This window comes from Phalangium opilio, unplaced genomic scaffold, assembly GCF_054372755.1.
Source record: "Phalangium opilio isolate 3A_F unplaced genomic scaffold, DU_Popi_V2 ptg001170l_1, whole genome shotgun sequence".
Lineage (NCBI taxonomy): Eukaryota > Metazoa > Arthropoda > Arachnida > Opiliones > Phalangiidae > Phalangium > Phalangium opilio.
The window spans coordinates 7,435,976-7,454,900 of NW_028324255.1; the positions used below are offsets into that span (position 1 = coordinate 7,435,976).

General features: G+C 36.0%; 1 protein-coding gene across 1 annotated transcript; it reads left to right on the plus strand.

Annotated features, from left to right (window-relative positions):
- Positions 1–10,766: 10,766 nt before the first annotated feature.
- Positions 10,767–17,616, plus strand: LOC149584656 (uncharacterized). Its single transcript, XM_089863484.1, has 5 exons — positions 10,767–10,793; positions 12,291–12,316; positions 12,390–12,422; positions 14,896–14,954; positions 15,110–17,616. The coding sequence occupies exons 1-5, from the start codon at positions 10,767–10,769 to the stop codon at positions 17,614–17,616; spliced, it is 2,652 nt and encodes an 883-aa protein (XP_089719610.1).
- The last annotated feature ends 1,309 nt before the right edge of the window (positions 17,617–18,925 follow it).

An 18,925-nucleotide genomic window follows, 5' to 3' on the forward strand; every position in this document is an offset into this window, starting at 1 on the left:
ACAAGGAATTGGATGTCACAGCAAATGTACCATCCCAACCTAAGCACTGAAAGGTAAATCTTTCATCAGGATATATGAAACCAGCAGTTAAATGGACTGTCGCTATTCCATGAATAACAATACGTTTCTTATAATTTCTATAAAACTAGTCCTGACCGACTTATACCAAGTATTCTGTCTTAACCTTTTCGATATTGCAGTGGAGTTCTTTAACAATGCCTATTATCGTTTCCAAACTCATACACTAGGATTCAAGTTTTGGTTATTAATTACTTGCTGTTCCATTGGATTAATATTGGAGATGTAAATCAAACTATGCCACCAGTTATTATAGCATACTTCCCTCTGATGCTCGAGATAATTCCAATTTGCTGTAGTTCCAAAAAGGGGTGGCAATGCGATGAAGCAAAATAGAACCATCATGAGCGCCGGTGTCAACCTGTAAATAACAAGCTCAAAAATCATTTGGCAATACTCCCTGTGGTTTCCAATGTGTTAAGGTAGTACAGCACTGAATAATTACTCAGAAGAAGGGTAAAAAATGCGTAATGTCAAGCTAATCCCAAGTTTCATGGTTTGAGAGACCATTTTTAGGAAGTATTTTAGTGGTAAAATGATTATGAAAGCCATTTTTTGATTTTGAATTGGAAATATTTCTTAATTTTACCTCATATATCTGAGAATGTACAGTTTGCAAATATTCCATTTTGAATCTTTGACGGTTTGTTCTTTCAAGAAAAGGTACGAAGTAAGAAATCCACTGGCAAAGGGAAAACCATTAATGAAAATCGAACGCTAAATTATGTAAAATTAATATTAACTCTACCTCATTAAGAAGAAAGTATCAAGCTTCCGTGCGTAATCACACTAAAATGTGGCATAAATGACTTAATATACATGTCGGGTGCGTTGTCTGAAAATTATAGAAAATTATTTTCAGTTATGTCAGGGATAGATTTAATTTTAGAAGTAGGAATGGAGAACAGAGTAATGTATGCGCGCGACAAAGTCCCGGACCCCCTTCCACGGGACAGGGTGTATGAAAGAAGAAGCGGGCCATAGCGAAAGAGGTAAAAAAGAATTACGTATTTTTCGACGTCCCATCAGTAACGTCATCAAAATGTAGTTTAACTGAGCCAATAAGACAAACTTGTTGGGGGTGGGGCTCTATACTGGGCTATGAGTCGGACTGTCGTACACTCTTAAAAATGTTGGGTTGTTTCTGACCCAAAGTGGGTTATTTTTCAACTCTTTGCTGGGTCAGTATTTGACCGACCCATTTTTTGGGTTGTTGATCCTTGACCCTAGAATTGGTTGTTTATTTAACCCAATGTTGAGTCAACGTAAACTATAACTCAGATTTCGGCTGACCAGTAACTACATTACTGGCTAAATTGTAAAATAATATTTGGGTAAAAAACAACTCTAGCAAGGGTTAATTGTAATTTTGACGCAACTTTGGGATAAAAGGTAGCCAAAAATTGGGTTAAATTCTTACATAATTTTAGGTTGAACGAAACCCTAATTTGTGTTGTTTAAAACCGCTCAAAATAGAACCCAAATTGCTGTTTATTACATAGCTAAGCGTTTTTTCCCACCTCACGTTCCATATTTTAGCTTCCACCATATTGTATGATCGCTGATTAGTTTTACCTGACGTATGTCACGGAGAGGTTCTAATTTCGTCTGTTGTTACACCCCAGGGCACCGCGTTCGCAGTTGGAAAATCGGAGCAAATGTGCTCTCAATTTCCGGACCGCATTTACAGGTCCCGGAAATTTGGAAAATTGCATTCAAATGCATTGCATATCAATGGTTGGGCTTCACCAAAGGTGCACACAATTGCGCTGTTCTGATCCATTACTAAGATTCGAAGCCTTTTGTATTTGAGTAAGACGAAACAACAGGCGTATACTTCATTTAAAACGTCAATATTAGTCTGTATCTCAATAATGTTCAATAGTTATTTTTTAAAACGATGCAACCCGCAATAAAGTAAATAACTATCGAAGAAAATGTGAAATATTAATTGTATTTATTTTAATATTTAAGATAATCATGTTTATCAACTCAAAATTAATAGAGAAAGAGTAACAAAGTCACCTAAACATCCATCTAGTGTACAATATCGTGTATTTGTATGCTAGGTTTGCCTAAAATTGCAAATGACCCAATTTGGGTTACTGCAATAACCAAACTTTTTGGGTTTGAAACAACCCCATCCCAAACTACCAGGGAATGTTTATTCAACTGCAACTGGGTTATTTTTTAACCAAATTTTAGTTAAAACTCAAATAGCCCAACTCATTCAACCCATGAGTTTTAAGAGTGTAAATACTAGCCGTTCTCCATTCCTATTTCTAAAATTAAATCTATCTCTGGTTATATTATAAACAGTTTAAACGTACCCATTACTAAAATTAAATCTATCTCTGGTTATATAATAAACTGTTTAAACGTACCCATTGAAGCGAAACCAAAAATGAGCGTATGACAAATTATAACCCAGGCCATGACGCCAAGCTTTATCGCCGGGTTTGTGATTCTACTGATCGTGCTGTCCTACAACTTGATCTTGATGCCATCGTTCAGTGGGGTCACGACCATGGGCTATCTTTTAACATTACTAAGTGTAAGACTCTTCACCTTGGACGCCGTAATCCCATGTTTGATTATTCAATTAATAACACTACTATAACTACGTCCACTTGTGAGAGGGACTTAGGTGTCCTAATAGATCCCCTTCTCAAATATACAGCCCATTCCAATAACATTGCCAAACGTATTAGGAGCTTAATGGGTATAATTTCGTCGTAATTTAAATTTTAACTCTATACCTCTCATTAAAACTCTGTACAACTCCTTGGTCCTCCCTATAATTGATTACTGTTCGCCAATTTGGTCCCCCCATTTCTTAACTGATCTAGAGGCTTTGCAAAAAGCTCAAAACGCATATTCGAAACTCCCACACAAAATTAGTAAGCTTCTGGCTCCTCAACGACTCTCCTTATTAAATATTAATTCTATCACTCTACGACATAAAATTAATAACCTATGCTTAGTTTTTGACATTATACATAACAACCTCGATTTAGATTTTTCGTTTTTTTTCACCCGCCATAATAATGCAAGAACCCGTGGTCACTCACGTCAAACCTAGGGTGCTAACTACACTCCGACAAAAACACTTTGCGTGTGCTGTTATTGACGATTGGAATTCGTTGCCCAATGATGTTGTCATTCTAACCAATAAATCCCATTTTCGTCGTAAATTATTAGACATTTTTCGTGCTAACTTGTGAGCTTTCTACTTCTTCAACTCTCCTCCTAATGATTAAATAAAACTTACATTGTGCAGTGAATTCTAAATTTTCTAAAATTGTTTTACTTGTTATCAGTATTATTATTTAATTGTATAATTACTATTATTATTGTTATACTTATTATTATTTTTTTTTCAATATTACATTATTAACCGTTTGTTTGTTCTCATATTATTGTGCTCCCATAGTGTCTTTCCGTAACATGCCTATGTATTCGATTTACGATGTTCACACATACGTCACACTGTTGACTTTGTGAACAACACATTCAAATAAATCAATAAATAAATAAATGATAATTGCGCGAATTCCGTGTAGGCAACTGAGATCACCAGGCCTACTTGATGTGTCGAAGATGATGCTTGTATTCTTTACTACGGAGAAGCATCGAATGATTTCTTAAATTGGGTTAATAATTTTAAACGTTATAAATAAGTTGAGGAACAAAAATCTTTCACGAGAGAAGAAATTGTTCAAATTTCCTAAATCAATATTGCGATTATTTTCAAAATTAAACCAGCTTACCTGTAAAAATTATTTTACCACTAAATTTTCTGACTGAGCTTTGTTGTTTCGACACGTGTTCTAGAAGTTTCGAAGAACTAGACTTTACATCATCAGGATTTGAATGAACCGGAATATTAGGGAGCTTCTTAAGTTCAATATTACAGGATTGGCTTAGTTTGAAATCCACAAATGTACCCACGATCAGTATAGCAAACAGGAAAAGTAGAAGAAACCTGGAAAGTGAGAATAAGTTACTTTACGAAAGATGTCTTTGAATAATTTAACGTAGAGTGTTATTAATAATTTATTTACTACTATTATTATTATTATTATTATTACTATTACTGTTACTATTACTACTATTACTGTTACTACTGCCGAAGGACTTTGGGAGTGGCGTTTAAGATTTGTCGGCCTCTGAGGACCTTGAAACATTTCCGAATGCTCTACCTCAGTCTTGTCCGATCACGTCTCACTTACGGTTCAATAGCTTGGAGTGGCTGTAGTTCCTACTTATCGTGTTCAAAAAACTTATAATATCTACTCCCAAAAATTCGATATCTTTTCCATTACACTAGGCCAAATTCGTTAAATAATGTTGATTATTGAACATGATATATTGAAAATGTGTATATTCTAGTGAACTACTTGTTTAGTTTTTTATACGCACAATAAAAATCCATTTCATTTCATTACTACTACTACTACTACTACTACTACTACTACTACTACTACTACTACTACTACTACTACTACTACTATAACAACTACAGAGTAAGACAAACTAAGAGCATCATCGTAGATATCAATCATACGATGTGGCTAAAAATTCGAATTTTTCGTAGTCCTGGATTATTCCGTTAATTTACGGTTTACTTACACGCATATGATTGTCCGGAAAGCATTAGCCTCGCTAGGGTTTGAAATTTGTGGGGGCTAAATCTGGGCAACCTATTTTAAAGTTATTATAAGAACTTAATATAAACAAGATGGCCCAGGGGTTGGACTTAATAGTAGCCACATCGTTATCTATTTAATTAGCACATAAATAAAAGGAAAAAAATTCAAAGCCCTAAAAAATCAGAAGTGTCCGACCCCACAGTGGTAGCGTTACTACCTGCTGCGCCAGCCAGCAGGGTTCAATTCCCGGGTGCGGTGTGAAATTTTTTTAATTAAAATAAAATCTCTAACTGAGCTCAGCTACCACTATTGGTGGGTTGAGGTACTATCGAGTTCCATTTAAGCTAAAATCTGACGATAGCGAAAGCGACAACCCCGGCCACTACTGCTACGGGTGTACCTCATATAAGCAGTTCCCTGTAGAGCAGTTCTCGAAATAGCAACCCCGATTCCGAAAAAAACAGCGGAGTTTTTCAAAACTGCTGTTTTAGAAATAGCGGCTGGTATTTTGGGAAATAGCAGTGTTTGTCATTTTTTGGAAAAGGCATATTATAATTCGATAAAGGTTATTTTATTTCGGAAGTAGATAATTGTAAACAGTAATTTTTGAAAAAGGCATATTATAATTCGAGAGAGGTTATTTTATTTCGAAAGTAGATAATTGTAAACAGTAATTTTTTGGAAAAGGCGTAACACTGTTACGCCATTTCCAAAATATTACTAACCTAAGTCTAACCAAACGAAACAAAACCTAAACTAACCGGACCTAATACTATTTACTTGAAATAATCAACTTTAACCTAACCAAATTATCCATATCTGACCTTGTTCTTTTTGAGTTCATATAACCCAGCTGGGCCAGCTTACACCATTATAAACAACTATAGTTTTTCGCATATCTGTTTTTCCGCTCTTTAGAGAACTGCTGTAACGGTACGCCGCGTTTACGAGAACCGCTGTATCGGTAATTGCTGTAATGGGTAAACTGCCATTTCGGGAACCGCTATTTAGAGAACTGTTGTTATGAGGACCGCTATTATGAAATCCGCTCATAAGGGAACTGCTCATGTGAAGGCTTCCCACTACTACAGCTACTACGGCTCGGGTCAAACTAAGAGCCTATCGTATACGGTTCACGGGTAGTTGAGCGGTTTTCAAAAGAGCGTTTTGAAATAAAGCGGTGCCCAAAACAGCGGTTTGCAAAACCGCGTGGAAGCAAAACCGCGGTTGCTGTTTCCGCGTTTCTCAATACAGCGCTATTTCCCAAAACAGCGGTTGCTGTTTCCGCGTTTCTCAATATAGCGCTATTTTCCCAACCAGCGGTTTAGCACTACAGCGTTTCATAACCGTTTGCGATCCTCAGGTTATGGACTGGTTCGCGGAATATATTTTGGAAAAGGTGGCAGCAAATTAATAAGAGTATATCTTGGAAAAGGTAGCAGCTAATTAATAGGAAAATATTTTGGAAAAGGTGGCAGCTAAATAATTGTAAAATATTTTGGAAAAGGTGGTGCTAATTAATAGGAGAATATTTTGGAAATGGGGGCAGCTAATTAATAGGAGAATATTTTGGAAAAGGTGGCAGCTAACTATTAGGAGGATATTTTGGAAAAGGTGGCAGCTAATTATTAGGAGGATATTTTGGAAAAGGTGGTAGGTAATTAATAGGAGAATATTTTGGAAAAGGTGGCAGCTAATTATTAGGAGGATATTTTGGAAAAGGTGGCAGCTAATTATTAGGAGGATATTTTGGAAAAGGTGGTAGGTAATTAATAGGAGAATATTTTGGAAAAGGTGGCAGCTAATTAATGGGAGAATATTTTGGAAAAGGTGGCAGCTAATTAATAGGAGAATATTTTGGAAAAGGTGGCAGCTAAGAGGAGAATATTTTGGAAAATGTGGCAGCTAATCAATATCAGAATATTTTGGAAAAGGTGGCAGCTAATTAATAGACGGATATTTTGGATAAGGTGGAAGGTAATTTATAGGAGTTCAAATAACCCATCCCAACCAAACATTAAAACGCATTAACACACTAGACCACGAAACTGTTTGTTTGACAACCATTAAAATTCAAACCTAAACCTGAAATCAATACTAATTAGAGCTTGGCATTATCCATCCGTTATCCGTAAATAAGTGAATAATCGATTATTTATGGATAAATGTTGTGGACATAATTCGATTTAATATACAACTTCTGTTGATAATTCTGGATTATGGATAAAATAACGTGGATAATGGATAGATAATGCTGAGCTCTAATACTTATTCCTTCAACAATACGAAACAACGCTCAAGATATAAACGCTGTAATCAAAATGCGCTAAAACGAGAAATGGCTATAATGACAAACGCGTTTATGAAAAAGCCATTTTGGACAATGCTGTTTTGATAACACGCCCAATCGATAACATACCTCGTATACTACGATGTAGCTAAAAATTGCATAATGGGTTCATTGGAAAATTACTGTGTAGACCTTTAAAACTATCCGTAAATTTATGTCAACGTAAAATTATTCGTGTTTTAAAGATATACAACCTTTTATAGATAAAGACTACGGAACCGATTTTGAAGGATTTTCACTCGTCTTAGGCTGATTTTAAGTTTTGGTTAGCTTTTATTCCACACTACACTGAGAGAAAAAACCATAGTTTTAACATGATCATGTAGTGTTCATTTTACGGTGACTACTGTAGTCACCAATTCACAGTAGGAATTCGGTATATTCCACGAACCAACATTCTGTAATTGTAACAAGACTAATGGTAGGATATATTCTACAACAAAAATCTGTATATACAATATAACCATCCGTAATTCTAACAGATGGTATTCTTGAGATATTTACATGACATCCCGTTTACAAGTTACAACGGATAATGCATGTTAAAGTTTCTTTTAATACTAGTAATTTCTACATTGTGTTTATCTGTGCATTTTATGAGTTACAAAGCAAAATTACAGGCAGCTTTCGTTGCTCTCATATTTGTAGATTTTACAGGATTTCACGTCAAATGCAATAACATACTACCAGATTTAACGTGTTACGAAACTGAAGGATCTACTGTTAATCGTATGTAGGATCTACGGTTAATCTTAAGTAGGATCTACGGTTAATCTTAAGTAGGATCTACGGTTAATCTTAAGTAGGATCTACGGTTAATCGTATGTAGGATCTACGGTTAATCTTAAGTAGGATCTACGGTTAATCTTAAGTAGGATCCACGGTTAATCGTATGTAGGATCCACGGTTAATCGTATGTATGATCTACGGTTAATCGTATGTAGGATCAACGGTTAATCTTATGTAGGATCTACGGTTAATCGAATGTAGGATCCACGGGTAAACGGGTAATCGAATGTAGGATCCACGGGTAATCGAATGTAGGATCTACGGTTAATCGAATGTAGGATCTACGGTTAATCGACTGTAGGATCTACGGTTAATCGAATGTAGGATCTACGGTTAATCCTATGAAATTTAAAGTAGTGTGAAACTATAGGATGTACGGCTAATCCTACGAGATTTAACGTAGTGTGGAACTATATAGGATCTACGGCTGTTCCTACGAGATTTAACGTAGTGTGGAAATGTATCATCTGCTATAACATTCATAACATAAGTTTTTACACTCTTCTTTATCTATACATGTACAAGTAAGCGTCCTGACTGACAGATAATCATGAGGTACAGCCCAGTTCATTAGGAAAGGATTTTACAATCTGCAGCCATCTTGAAAAATGGCGGACAAAAATGTGAAAAATCTTCTTTATAGAATAACTCCCACGGGCTTCGACTGATTTCACTTAAATTTAGTTTTCGGGTTCTCAATGTTCTATACTCCTGCGAAGGGTGAAAGTTGCCAACACGTTTTAAAATGGCGGCGAAAAAATAACAGAAAAGGTCCCGACCGGCTGACGGGCAACGCTGGGTGATTTTGGTTAAAGTTAATAATAATTAATAATGTATTTATGTCATTTGTACTTCATAGTTTAAAAATAAGTTTTCTTTCAGCAATAGACCAATTCGGAAATTACATACAGAGAAACCAGCACACAGCGGCGAGGCCGCCATCGGGGTTAACTGCATCAGTAGCCTCACGCCAAGAAGCACGGCCAGATGGGTTTACGAGCTCACACCACGGGGGAGGCTATAGCCAGCTCACACTGCTTTTAGCAGTACTTCTTGGCATGACGAGTTTACCTCGATGGCGGCCTCACCCCTTGAGTGCTGGCTAGAGATGTGAGTAGGTAATTTACCGTCCATGAATTAATTTTACAATGGTAATTTACTGCGATAATTAATTACCCTGGTAAATTACCAACAATATTTAAAATTTTGCTGCTTTAATTACCACAAATTACCATCTCAATGGTTATTTTTGATTCCCCGAAATTTTCAAACGGTAAATTACCATTTTTAAAAATTACGATAATTTCACATCTCTAGTGCTGGCTTATCCTATGGAATTTCCAAATTGGTCTATTTTGGTAGGGTTTGAAATGTTATCTTTCGGTTTATATTGTCAACCGAATTTATAATTTTCAGTTTCAAACACAAGCGCTCAAAATTAGTAAAAACTTAAGTCATATGAAAATACCCCCACCCTCCCTCTTCCCAGGTTGGCTTTTGATTGACCTTAAAGCAATTTTACCATAGATAAGCACAAGGTCTTCACTGTCTTGACTGCTAAAAATTTAACATTGAATAACCTGATTTCTTTGCGCCTATAGCTGTTAAAGACAGTAGATAACACCCCAGCCCGCCGAGAGTACCTACTAACAACATGCTTTAGACCAAGGCCTAGGGAACATTTTTTTTTTTTTGATCCGGGGAGTCCGATGTATACTTGACGAAGGTAGATAGTCCTAGATCAGTTCGTTTCTGTGTTGTCCGTCTTAAAACAGACATTCATTACGAATGTTTTACGGATATAGTTTGTTGTGTCCCACTTATTAATATTATCCACTTATGCTAATGCCCTTATGTTGGCTGAGCGCCAAGTTTAACTCGGAATTTGGCGGGAAAACTTTCAATGGATTGGTTGCTAGTTTCATAACGCCCCCGATCTTATCGCTTCTGTCACTTCCCGTGTGTAAAAGAAGTTAAGAACTCTGTATATGGTGCGAGCTTTGGCTTAGAAAATTTACCTTAAAGCAGGGAACTGAATATAATAGCTACAGGGCCCAGCTAGGTTTTATTTACTTTAAAAAATGCGAAAAACCCCATTACAATGGACTGATTGACAGCTATAATAGCTGTGAATCCCATGTGCTAAAATACATAAATGAGTAGTAGTGGCACCTACATTATATTACCATATATAGTCTAATACAGCTAATGGCAGAGAGTTGTCATTAGTCTATAGTAAAACTCTGTCTTTTTGGAATTTTAGGAGCTGCCATAGAAAATAAGATCTGGTTCTATCCATTTACCAAGCATTTCCAAACTAAAATGTATATCAAGTTAACCGCTTCCATAGACCATTTCTGTAATGAAATAGGGAAAGTAAACAAAACAGGGGCCGGGCCGCCATATTAGGCTAGTTCCCTCGCGCTAAGAAGCACCGCAAGCGGCAGTGTGAGTAGACTAGCCTCCCGCGTGTAACGAACGCTAGCTCTATGAGGCGCAGTAGCGTCGCTAGGGTTTGAAATTTGGGGGGGCTAAACCTGGGCAAACTATTTTAAAGTTATTATAAGAACTTAATATAAACAAGATGGACCAAGGGCTGGGACTTAATAGTAGCCATATCGTTATCTATTTAATTAGCACATAAATAAAAGGAAAAAAAATTCAAAGACCCTAAACAAAAAATCAGACGTGTCCAACCCCACAGTGGTTCAATTCCCGGGTGTGGTGTGAAAATTTTTTTAATTAAAATAAAATCTCTAAACTGAGCTCAGCTACCACTTGGTTCCATTTAAGCTAAAATCTGACGATAACGAAAGCAAAAACCCCGGCCAATACTACTACGGCTCGGGTCAAACTAAGAGCCTATCGTATACCACGATGTGGCTAAAAATTGCATAATGGGTTCTATGGCTGCCAAAACGGTGGTAATTCTTAGGATGGTTTATTTCCTTTCCGTTCCTACGTCATAATTGGTTCTCACGAGCTAATACACGTTCTAAAACCAAAAGTTTATGCTTGCTTTTTATTTAAAGTTTCAAAACTAGGCTTAGCAACGATTGTGCCTGTTTTTGAGCCTTAATTTAGGCCTCATTAGTTCTTATAATGAATGATCCGATCATTATTTTTCCGCTGCTATACGTCAGGAAGCTAAAAATTAACTTCCGGTAGTTTAAGATTTAGATTGTTTTGTGATGGATGGGACCAAACTTCTTTTTCGATATATACATCCAAGAAAATGTTTTGTAGATAGCTATAGATTTCTACCACCATAATCGAAAGTCGTTTCGCTATAAGGTTACGGTTCAATTTAGGCCTATATAATGTTTATGGTGCTATGGATTACCTTAACATTTTGACAACTAAAGATTTCCACCATGAAAATGGATCAAAACGTTCCTATAAGTGTAAAGGAAGCCTCCTTTTATGGTTTTCCACATCGAATAGATCAATAGACCTAACCTTACTAATTAAATCAACCGGATACTTATTAGCTTAAAAATAAGAGCCATAATTAATTTATTTTCTTATTTCCAGTTAACTAACATAATTAATTTTAGCCAAAGCAATTTATTGATACGCAATTCGATTTCTTTAAGAATTTTACTTAATATTTTTCTAAAACTAATGTTCTTTATTTAATTTTAATTAATTACATAACCGTGTATTAGCTATTATGCATTTTAACATTATCCTTTTATGCATTTTTAACTTTCTCCTTTTCTGCATTTTAAACTATCTCCTTTTCCCCATCTATTAGAATCAGCCATTAACGTTGTCGCAGATTAATTGTCTTAGAGTGTAACCAAATAACTCCGTCGTAAACAAACAAAAATCATAAACTTTAATCCAAAAAATTAATAAACTATTTCGTTTAGACCGTACACGTCTTCCTTCTTAGAATTTCACGATAGAACCATACCCCTCTCTCTCTCTTGGGGTTTTCAATAACCCCTTCCCTTGTTTACCCCCAAAACGCGTTTACTTTTCGTGGTGCAATACCTTGCCTCTTTTACAGAGAATAAGTATGGAATTTCCACCACCGCTCGATCGGCCAGGTTACAATAAACAAGGTATACAACGCTTCTAGAGGGAGAGGAAGTTACACGTGTACTGGTATACATTAAATTTCAACACATTTTACAAAAAATCCGCTTTCCAATCTACGTCAAACGTGTCATCCTTTTTCCCGCCAAAAGCGCGAAATTCCCAACCTGTAAGCTTTGTCATCGACTATCCGCTTCACCGTGTCTTTGCCTCATGAGTGTTAGGGCTAGAAAAAAAATTCTAAATGCAGATAACTGGAGCCGCAGGTACTAAGTTCGGACGGTGTTTCAGTATCGTACTCTAAGGTCGCGGGAGCGGAGCGACTGTGTTAGGCCAAGCCTCAATTCATGTTGTGATTTTATCATCATATTTCATAGGAAGGACATTCAAGTGCTAATCTAAAGTAAGTTTTCATTTAATATTTGTTTCGCTTGCTTTTAATTTTGTCCAACCCGTAAATTACTCTTATTTTTAAGTTGTATTAAGAATGTTGATGAAATTACCAATAAGTAAGCCCAGGCTACATTATTTCGCTTGAGGTTTGTCTTTGTCTCAAATCTATAAACGGTCATATGACAAATATTTCATATTTCATGACCCTCATTTGTTAGCTTCCTTATAAATCTCACTGAAACTGATCAATGTATTTATTTTTTTTTATTTGCACTTTCGTAAAATTATGGGTGTTAATAATAATTTAGTTGTAAATTTTGTATAGGTAGTTCCCACTAAAGGGGCTTGAGAAAATTCCACCCCTTACTCTCAGCTTCCATTTCAGTGCAGTGTTGTCAGGCCCTCTGTGAGCCAAATTGATCTGAACTGCTAGCCTTTTTATGTGCAATTTCTAGACTCACCAAAGGCCTGACTCAACACTGGGGAACTGCAAAAGAAAAACCTAGGGTTGTAAGTCGGAAAATTTTCCGCTCGGAAAATGACCGAGCTATATTTTTCCGGAAAATTTTCCGTATTTTTCCGCTACCGGTTTCCAGGGCCCCCAGAGGTCCTAATTCCTATAAAATCCTATATTTTTAAAACTGTCCTATAAAATCCTATAATTTTGGCTAAAATCGCCAAAAATCCTATAATTTTGAAATTTGGGCGAATTTTAAGCAACTTATCGGTTAAACCGGGACTCGGGTCTAAAAAATATCATAAAATGGGGATGGCTTCCCTAATATTGTAGCTTAAGTAGTTAATAATAGCTCGGTATATTATAAATCTGATAACTGAACGTTCAGTGTGCACCACCATGGTGAGTTTTGCGTGTGGGCAGCTAATAGGGAGTCTATAGAGCTATTTCAGTGGGGGAAAAATTTCGTCTGCTACGAAAATTGGGCCTTCCTTTGAGTGTAGGGGCGGCCATTTTGTGAGGGTTTTCTCTATGGGCAAATGGCATTGGTGACGTAGCCATTACCCCCTCTGAAATAGCTCTATTGGTTGTCATTTGCTAGATCAAAAAAGGCGGTACTGCTTCTTCAAAAAAAAAAAAAAAAGGAAAATTAATATTTTACTGTCCTATAGGTGGGTTTCCATATTCACTACGTAGCAGCTGAACTCGCAGGTGCGAAGAAGAAAAATAGTTCGCCAAAATTTCCCTCCAGGTGGCTGGACAATAGCAATGTAAAATTTCCATAGAACCATTCCTTGCGCGCCAACTCGCGAGAGGGTTTAGCATTAGATTTGTCTTCTTAGCCCCTTTTACGCCTATCTCAATACTTCACTGCAGAATTTGGAAACCCACCTATATAATCCTATAATTCTGGAAACCGTTTTTGTCGTAGCCCTAAGTTTTTAGTATGGTTGGATGGGGGCAAATAGTACTATAACATACTCAAAGGGCATCCCCGTATCTCTAGTATAGAAGTGTAGAACCAGAGTTATGAGCCTCGAAAATTGGTGGGTATGTTTTTGAACATTTTGCTTAATTGCTCGGCCCCTGTTTGCAGTATTGGTTCTTTAAAAAAATAAAAATTAATATTTTAGCGTCCTATATAATCCTATAATTCTGGAAAACTGTCCTATAAAATCCTATATTTTCATGAAAAAAATCCTATAATTCCTATAAATATTTTCGAAATTCGGCTGGGGGGCCCTGCGGTTTCTCAATTAAAAAGTTAAAACTTGAAGGTTTCTCAATTGGCTTTCTTTTCAAAACATTCATTTTTTTTTGTTTTCAGTGAATTTGGAGGGGTAAAAAGTTGTCCAAGGGCACAGAGTCTAGTGACCTCTATTCTCTATAGCAAAAGCGAGAGAGAACCTGAGAGCGTTCGGACAAAGAGAAGGCAGTGACCAACCCCCTTGGGATTCGACCCGGGTTCGATACAAAAGGAAGAGTGCAAGCCCGGGAACCCCCTCTTTGATCAAAAGGAACGGCTCACGCGTTCTCTCCTCGTAAGTCAGTGACTCAGTGTGTGAAACGGCCTTTATATCAAATATTCATGTTGCCGGGGGTAAAAGCAGGTACGAAGGGGGTTCTTCCCTCCCGCGGAAAGAATATTTTACCGAGGGAAAAAGCAGAGATGAAACACCCTGTATATTAAAAACGTTAAAAATGAACTCATGTAGTGTTGACTCGTTAATCCATGTTAGGTTATGTTTTTAATCATTATTTACTCTATATATTTAGTCACAATGTAATTTTTAGGAAAACAATACCTTTTTAGGGAATTGGCCATTCTTATAATATTTGTTAAATAGAGATCTCATACGCTCCCAGTTATATACCAATCCATTAATTGATTACAGCAAAACCAACGCAAAGCGGGCGAGCCCTCCACATTAAGTGTTTGGCCTCACGCCAAGAAGCACCGCTAGGCTGAGGCGTAGCTCACTACACGAGGGAGGCGAGCATTACCTCTAGCGGCGATTCATGGCGTGAGGCAAAACACCTAACGTGGAGGGCTCGCCCCTGGCCTTGTGTGTTGCCTTCCCCTATGGCAATAATGGATTGGTATATTTAATTCAATCCATTATAATTTTCAGATGTCGTTCAGATGCCCTCTTAGTAGCTGTGCCTCATTCGAAACGAATAGTTTTGGATCGTACTTTAAACATTGCTCTTATCACAAGCATCTCCCATCAGTTACATATTTTTGCGCGTTGTGTGACAAAAGCTTTCATAAATTTAACACTTTCAAAACTCACTCGTATCGCTCCCATAAGTCACTATTAAACAAAAACTGCTCACCAAAATTAGCGGCAGAAAAAAGTCATGAAGTTTCATCAAGTTCACAAGAATTTCACTGCAATATTTGCCATTTCCGATGCGGTTTATTAAGGAGCCTTTCCCTTCATTTGAAAAAACATGATGGAGATAAAGGTGTTACATTCTGTTGCCCGCTGGTTGGGTGTAGCCTTCGAGAATATGGAAGTTTAACGTCACTTAGGTGTCATTTTAATCGTAAACACAAAACGGAATATAAATCGAAGTCGATTTTCTCTGAAAATGGAACTGATGGTTATACTGATGAAGATTATAGTAGTGTGCCCTTTTCAACTGATCAAAATAACGAGGATATTCAACATGATGAAGGCACGGAGCTTACAGAGTCAACTTCCGAACTATTTTATAATTCTGAACCTGATTCGATTGAACTATTTGCTACAAACCTCGGTTTGTTTTATTTAAAACTTCAGGCAAAAATGTTTTTGCCAAATTCGACGATTCAGTTTGTAGCAGATGAAATATCTAGCTTAAATCAGTTGGAGAAATCCTGTATGGTCAAAAGGTTTGAGAGTGACTTACAAAAAAATAATGTACCGAGTGATGTAATAGCTAAGGTTCTTGAGGTTTATTTGGACAGTTCATTTTTAGAGAAAACAAACGAAAGTATGAAAAGTATTCATTTGAGGAAAAAATTTTACAAAACTAAAATGAATTATGTAGATCCGGTTCAGATATTAATAGGGTACGATAAAGGTGAAAAATGCTCATATCACTATGTTTCAATAAGTGAAACTTTAACTGCTCTTATATCAAATGAAGAGGTTTTCAAGCTTTTAAAATTTCCCAAACCTACATATACTCAGGGCAAAAATCAAATTTTAGAAGATGTTGTAGACGGAAAGGTTTTTAAAAACTCCTTTAAAAATGAAGGTAAAACTCTACACTTACTAATATTCCAAGATGCCTTCGAAACTGTCAATCCACTGGGCTCTGCCAAGACATTGCACAAAATAGTGGGAGTTTACTATACGTTAGTAAATATACCGCCTGAATTTCGATCTACTGTAGATCATATGCAACTAGTTCTTTTGTGTAAAGACTCAAATTTCAAGGTTTTTGGATTTAATCGTTGCTTTAGGAGATTCGTCATGGATCTCAAGATATTAGAGAGAGACGGTTTGTTCTATCAGGGGGAAATCTATAAAGTTAGTGTTACTAGTCTACTAGGAGATAATTTAGGTAACCACGAAATTGGAGGTTTTCAAAGGAATTTCTCGAAGGGGTATATTTGCCGTTACTGTCATATAAAAGCGGAGGATATTCCAAAAGTAAAACTATTTCCTCAGAGAACAGTTGATTCCTACAAAACGGACCTTAAAAATTTAAAAACAAACAAAGAACTAGCTTCTAGTCGAGGAATTCAATTTGATTCCGTTTTTAATGAACTTGAAAACTTCCACGTGTGTAATCCAGGTCTTGCACCATGCTTAGCCCATGACCTCTTCGAAGGTGTCGTGGCGTATGATTTGTATTTGTTTTTGTCCTACTTCATTGGAAACAAAAAATGGTTTTCTTGGAACTTTTACAATTGGCAAATTTTGAAATTTTCTTATTTGGGGAAGGATGTGGGAAACAAACCATGTGTTAAAAAAGGCAATACAAAGAAATTGATAGGAGACGCTTCACAGATTTGGTGCCTTTTAAGGCTTTTATCATTAATTTTGAAAGATAAAATTCTGAATTACTCAGATCCTGTTTGGGAGTTATATTTGAAACTTAAAAATATTGTTGAAATTATAACGGCTCCTAAAATTTCCAAAATAGAAGTAATTGCACTAAAGCATATGCTTCTAGAATATAAACATGACTTACTAGAGCAGTTTCCTCAATATACATTAAAGGCTAAGCATCATTATGTGATAAACCATTATCCGTCCCTAATTTTGCATTTTGGACCACTAATTCGACTATGGACCCTTCGCTTTGAAAGCAAACATTCTGTGTACAAAAAATATGCCCACAACACTAAAAACTTTTTGAACATCACCAAAACTTTGTCAGAAAAGTATCAACTTCAACAGGCATACTTTCTGTCAGGATCACCATTTCCCCCAATTGTCCAGCTTACATCCGGTGTCAAGGAATTACAATCCTATTCTTTTGGTGACGAATTTCGCAGTGAAATTGAAAAGTGGAAATTTAATTCCAAAAATACTGTGTTAACGGATAAGTTGTGCTTTAAAGGCACACTATATGAGAAAGGGAATTTTACGGTTTTTGAATCCAAAGAAGACATAATAGTTTTTGGAGAAATTGTCACCATGATTGTTCACAATAATACAGCTGTATTGGGGCAACTCTCCTTATACTCATCGGTATACGTGCAACACTTGCATGTTTATGAGTTAAGAGAAATGAGAAAAAATATAATAATATCAATTGAGGACCTTTCTGACTATTATCCGTTATCCTGCTATGAAATCCATGGGCGAAAGACAATTTCTCTGAAACACTCTGTTTTTCACCCACTGCATTAGAAAACCCCCCTTTTTTTCAAGACAAATAATATATTTATACTATGACTGAACTGAACTAAAAAATTTAATTGTCTTTTATCATCGGAAACTAAGTTAATCCACACATTTAAAACATTTTCAAGACAAATATATATATATTAATAAAATCTGTCATTGTAGACAAAGACGGGAAAGTGTAAAAGATAAGTGTAGAAAATGAATTGCCTGAAGTAACAGATATTAAAATTTTCACTTTTGAAGACATGATCATAAAACATCGATTATTTGAAAAAATTCTTATCTTAGTTTTTTCACTAAATTTTCATTAAACTCAAAATATTTTTCTACATTATTTACACAAGTATTTTGCTCTAAATAGTAGTCCAGAAAAAATGGTATCTTCAAGTTTTTTGAGGGATACTGGCATGATACTAGGTTACAAATTACAAAGGCCGTTCTACTGTGATGTAGTTATTAATGTTCAAAAGATATTTTGGGAGCTATACATCACGTTAATTTTGATATTTTTAAAACTTTCAAATTAACGACTACGATTTTTCAAGATTTCACACAGTTTTTTGTTCAACCATTTTCTGACTATTTAATTCTCCTTATGGGACCAAATACTCAAAACTAATTGTAAATTTTTGATATAAAATAAAATGTTCACGAGTACTACTTTTAAAACGATGCTCATGTTTCATGACAAAATATTTTGACTAATTTTGGTGAAAAAAAACTAAGATAAGAATTTTTTCAAATAATCGATGTTTTATGATCATGTCTTCAAAAGTGAAAATTTTAATATCTGTTACTTCAGGCAATTCATTTTCTACACTTATCTTTTACACTTTCCCGTCTTTGTCTACAATGACAGATTTTATTAATATCTGTCACTTCAGTCTTAATATAAATTCAAATTGTTCAGAAACCTTAGGAGAGTAAAAGTATTAGGGCATTGTGCATATATTAGTTAACTCGTTTGAACTAACCAACCATCTATGATAAAACTGTCATTCCTGACTGCTTGACTTGACAATGAACGTCCGGTCAAACTCAAATTGCTTTCCCGTCATTTTCACATGCAAATACAGAGGAAGCTGTACATAGTTATACCACAAAAAGATTCCGTATACCTGAGCACCAACACATGTCATATACTTATCAAGTTCAATTACCAGTCGTCGGTAATCTAGCTTAATTACCAGTCGTCGATAATCTAGCTTAATTACCAGTCGTCGGTAATCTAGCTTAATTACCAGTCGTCGGTAATCTAGCTGAATTACCAGTCTTCGGTAATCTAGCTTAATTACCAGTCGTCGGTAATCTA

Excerpts from the sequence above, each read along its gene's own strand:
- LOC149584656 (XM_089863484.1), top strand. The coding sequence starts at position 10,767 with ATGGGTTCTATGGCTGCCAAAACGGTG. Across the intron at positions 10,794-12,290 it reads CTATGGCTGCCAAAACGGTG|GAAGGACATTCAAGTGCTAA; the intron begins GTAATTCTTAGG and ends CATATTTCATAG. Across the intron at positions 12,423-14,895 it reads GTTGATGAAATTACCAATAA|ATGTCGTTCAGATGCCCTCT; the intron begins GTAAGCCCAGGC and ends TATAATTTTCAG.